Source organism: Galeopterus variegatus, unplaced genomic scaffold, assembly GCF_000696425.1.
Source record: "Galeopterus variegatus unplaced genomic scaffold, G_variegatus-3.0.2 Scaffold336, whole genome shotgun sequence".
Taxonomy (NCBI): Eukaryota; Metazoa; Chordata; class Mammalia; order Dermoptera; family Cynocephalidae; genus Galeopterus; species Galeopterus variegatus.
This window is the reverse complement of record NW_007726447.1, coordinates 306,336-311,114: the sequence shown is the minus strand read 5'-3', so window position 1 is coordinate 311,114 and position 4,779 is coordinate 306,336. Positions and strand designations below refer to the sequence as shown.

Below are 4,779 nucleotides of genomic sequence, written 5' to 3'. Positions count from 1 at the left end.
TTGATTTAAAAAAAAACTCTCCAAAAAGGCTGGAGCCCTTTCTAGTATGCAGGTGGGGAAGAACATTTCCTCAGAGGTGACTGTCTCAGTTCTTTCACTGGGGTTTAGGTCCTTAAAAAGCTGGGGTTAAGCCGGCAGAGGCCTGACACTGCCTACCCTGGCTTCAGCACAGGCACAGGGGCATGGGGCAAGGGGCCTCATGGCATCCTGGAGGTGTGAGCAGTTCCCTTTTTCAGGTGGAGACGGAATCAGGACGGAGCCATCTGTAGGAAAAGCATAAAGAAAATGCTGGAGGTGTTGGTGGTGGAACACCCTCTCTCAGAACACTGGGCCCTGCCAGGGGTAAGCCACTGCAGCCAGCGGTGATGGTAGCTGTCAGCCAGTCTGTCCGCTTGGTCATTTCATCATCTGTCCTTTGGCCCCTGTCTGAGCACCAGCCACCTGTGGTCACTGGGCAGGGACAGCTCCAGAGCCCACCCCTGGTTCTGAATAGCAGTGGTTCGGGCACTTCGCTTTTTAGAAGACATTCTCCCCCCTCCTGTGTCCTCATTTTGCGACTATGAAAACTGAGGCTCGGATTCTCTTTGGTGCATAGACACTAATTGAGCACCTCCTGTGTCCCAGGCTCAGGGCTGGGGCTACCTTGGAGGCTGAACAGAGTCCCCCTGCTGTGCTTGGGGCATCAGGGGGCTGAGATGGCTCCTCACAGGTGTCTCAGATATGCCCCTCACCATCTAGCACCTGAGCCAAGCCCTGAAGACAGGATGGCGTTGTCCAGGGACAGGGGCAGGGGCACAGGCCCCTCAACTCAGGGGCAGCAGCTGGTCATGGGGCTGAAGGGCAGGGTGTGTCCCTGAGGCTGTGGGGACAGACAGGCAGGATCAGGGTGCAGAAGGCCCAGCCTCTCCTGTCCAAGTGGTTCTGAATGCTCATGTTGCCCCTAGATCAGGCCCCCCTCTGCACCCCCACCAGGCCCCCCTAACTGCAGGGTCAGAAGAGGCTCATCCTGCCGGGAGGAGAGTCCCGCAGGGCCCCAGCCATGGTGCACAGCGTCTGGGATGTAGAGTCTGAGATTCACCATCCCTCAGTAGGAAGCTGTCGTATTTCTCTGACCCCAACCATGGCCCAGAGGGTGCCTTTGCTGGGAGTGACGTGTTGCCACATTGTGCTCAGGGCAGCGGGGCCACTGCCGCCGGTCTTCAGGGTGAACGTGGCTTCTAGGCTGAGGCCCAGCTGCTGCGTCAAGCACTGTGGGTGGCTCTGGGCCCTACAGCCGTGGCCCCTGCCTGCAGCGAGGCAGTCATTGGCTCGGAGTCTTCTCGCAGCTTAGCTGTGCTTGCCCAGGGACTCTCTTGGAGCATGATTCGTCCTCCGCCCTCTGGCACTTTGGTCTCCAGGCAGGGTGTGTGTGGTTGGGTCTGACGTGGTCCTGCTGACCTGCAGCCCAGTCAGTGGCTCGGAGTCTTCTCGCAGCTTAGCTGTGCTTGCCCAGGGACTCTCTTGGAGCATGATTCATCCTCCGCCCTCTGGCACTTTGGTCTCCAGGCAGGGTGTGTGTGGTTGGGTCTGACATGGTCCTGCTGACCTGCAGCCCAGTCAACTCCAGCTGGTCACCAAGGGGGCATCATGAGGAGCCCCCAGGCTCCTGCCTCTACAGGGCGTGTGTGCTAGCGAGGGCAGGGGTGTCTCTGGGGCTGAGGTGGGACGGACATGCCAGGCCTACAAAGGCTTCATGAGATACATGTCTTTCAGGGGACTTTGCATAACAAATAGAGTCCAAGACGGTGGGGAGAGGGGAGGTGCCAGGGCAGGTCCACATCCAGGAGGCAGGTGGCACTCAGGAGTGGCTGAGAGCCCTGCGTGCTGCAGTGCAGGTGGGAGGTGGGACTGGGAAATGCCACCAAACGGAGAACGCAGCCCAACTGCCACTGGTCTGCAGGGACGTCTGGGCCACTTCACAGGGAGCCCAGGGAGGCTGGTGCAGGGATTGTGGGGGGCTATCCCTGCTCCTCAAAGGCTGTGCCTTTGACCTCACACCCCCACTTAGGCTGCATGAGGCTGTCAAATGAGGACGTGGATAGTGGGTTCTGGGCAGTGTCACTCCAGCCCTGGGACAGCAGCTCCAGGCTGCCAGAGGCTGGCTGGCCTTCGGCTCCTGGGGGGCTGGTGGGCTGCCCACAGGGGGCAGGTGGCCAGGCCAGTGGAGATGGGCTAGAGCGGCCTGAGACCTGGTGTGGATGCCTTGCTGACCTGCCCCTTCCCCCTCTCTGCCCAGGGCTCCCGGGAGCCGGGGGAGACGCTGCCCCGGAAGCTGAAGCAGATCCTTCGGCAGGAGTCCTGGCCATCCTTTGAGAACTTGCTGAAGCGGGGCATGGAGGTAGGGGCCTTCCTGCTCTGCTCCCACTTGCACGCAGTGCTCTGGGCTCTGGGCTCCATGTGCTTGTGAGGAATGAGCACAACGTGACGCTGGGGTCTTGCTCCAGCCCGGCCAGGTGACAGCAGTCTCAGCTCCCATCCCCACACCCTGCAGCTCCTGGATGAACAAGAAGGAACTGGGACCAGGGAGTGTGGCTGAGGGTCTGGGCACCTTGAGCACCTCACTTGCCCTCTCTGTACCGTTTTCTTCTCGCCAAGTCAAGGGGGTTGGGCCAAGGACCCCTGCCACCTTCCAGGGGGGACAGGCTGCTCAGAGGTCTGGCTCCACCTGCCCTGAGCACGCTGGCGCTGGCCTGAGGGCGCTGGGACACCCACCCTGCTGAGCTCAGGGCACTCTGGGGGGCCTCAGGCCGGCCAGGAGCATTTGCTGGCTCATTTTCTTTATTGAATCTTTACCTAGTTACAAAAGCAGTGCACATCTGACATACCGGTGCGCGGAGGAAAGCAGAAGCCCCCCACGCCGCACAGATGCCCTGCCCGGCTGACCATGCCAGGCTGCTTTGTTTGCTTCTTTAGAAACCCCGGTCTTTCTTCAGAAAGGCTCAGTCCCCACTCTCTCTCCGTGCAAACGTTCACTCTTTCAGTAAAAACGGGCTACTCAGGGCACGTTTTCCCATAATTTGCTTTTCCTCTTCATCTTCAATGATCTTAGTTTTAGATCAAGATTTTCACATCCACCTCACTCTTGTTCAGGATTCCCTAGTGTCTTGTAGACCGCACATCGCACACTTCATGTAGGCGGGCCTCTGGATGGCAGGAGGTCAGTGCAGACCCATCACCGTTACATCGCAGGTGGAGACTGGTGCGACTGCGTGTTGGGCATTTGTGACCCACCAGCCCAGCGTTTCGTGTGGCTTAAGCTGCACAGCACCCCAGAGGACACCACCATCTCTCTTTTCTTGCCATTTAAAATAAATCTACTTTTACTGAGGTGAAATTCACCTAACATAAAGTCAACCACTTTAAAGTGAATACTTCTGTGGCATTTAGTGCATTTGCAGTGTTGTGCGGCCACCACCTACATCCAGGTCCGAAACATTTGTATCTCCCCACAAAAAACCCACACCCATGAGCAGTCAGCGTAGCCCCTCCCCAGCCCTGGCCCCCTCCATCTGCTTTCTGTCTCTGTGGACTTACCTGGCCCAGATGTTTATATAAGTGGAATCCTGCAGCATGTGGCCTTTGGCTTCTGAGCAGAATGTTTTCAAGGCTCTCTCTCCTCTTGATCCTTTCAGGATCTTGGGAGGCCAAGGACAGTCAAGTCTGATGTCCAAGGGCCTCTAGGCTGGCCAAAGGCTGGGAGTGGGATGAGAGAGGCCATGGCCCTTGAAACTCATCGGTCCAAGCTAAAGCCCATGTCAGGCAGCCCTGAGTGGCTGGACGGGGCAAGGAGAGCACCAGGCTGGAGGCTGGGGAACAGGGTGCCATGGATGGCTGTGCTCAGAGCCTGTCCTGGGAGGCCCCTCCCTTGGGAGGGAAGCCCCTCAGGGGTGGGCTGGATGGGACTCAGGAGTCCATCTGCTGTGCTGGCCCTCGCAGGTGTACAAAGGGTACATGGATGACCCCAGGAACACAGACAACGCCTGGATAGAGACGGTGGCTATCAGCATCCACTTCCAGGACCAGAACGACGTGGAGCTCAAGAGGCTGAACTCTGTAAGGGGCTGGGGGACCCAGGAGTGGGGGAGACATGGGGGGAGACAGGGTACTTGCTATGGATACACCTCAGGGGCTTCTGGGGCCCGGGGCCAGTGCTGCCAGGACCAGAGAGTGGGGGCTGCAGGGGTCAGAGTCTTGCCTGAAAGGTCCCAGGGGAGCTCCAGGCAGAGGCCAAAGAGCAGCAGCAGATGCCAGGCCAAGGGTTGGGCAGGTGGCCATGAGGCGCTGGGAGCACTGTGTCCAGGATGAGGTCGTGAGGCCTTCCCTGCCCAGGCTCACACCCCCGTGAGGACATCCGTCCCCTGTGCTTAGGTCAACCCTACATATTCTTAGTCCATATCTTGACGACACAGTCCCACATGACAAAACCTGGGCTTTATTTGGGGATAAAGTACATCTCGTCCTTGCACAGCTCAGGTTTGAACTGTGCAGTCCACTCATGCCTGGATTTTTTTTAACAAGCTGTGGATTGAAAATACAGTATTTGTAGATGTGGAACACTTTTCATATACGTGGGTTCCATGGGGGTCTCAGAATCCATTCCCTGTAGATATCAAGGGACAACTGTCCCTCTGAGCAGGGCTTGTCCACTCCCCCTCTCGTGTGAGGATCCCTGGGCCTGAAGGTACCACCCCCGGCTCCTGAGGCAGGCGATCTCACTCCCCTTCACAGGAGGGGAGTGGG

The 4,779-nt window shown here is 58.3% G+C and overlaps 1 protein-coding gene across 1 annotated transcript in view; it reads left to right on the top strand.

Annotated features, from left to right (window-relative positions):
• TRPM2 (transient receptor potential cation channel, subfamily M, member 2) overlaps window positions 1-4,779 on the top strand; it is a 62,976-nt gene that overhangs the window by 56,550 nt on the left and 1,647 nt on the right. Inside the window, exons 29-31 of the mRNA XM_008567694.1 lie at window positions 237-342; window positions 2,276-2,377; window positions 3,976-4,092. Of these exons, the coding sequence (XP_008565916.1) occupies window positions 237-342; window positions 2,276-2,377; window positions 3,976-4,092 (325 nt within the window). The remainder of the gene's footprint in view (window positions 1-236; window positions 343-2,275; window positions 2,378-3,975; window positions 4,093-4,779) is intronic.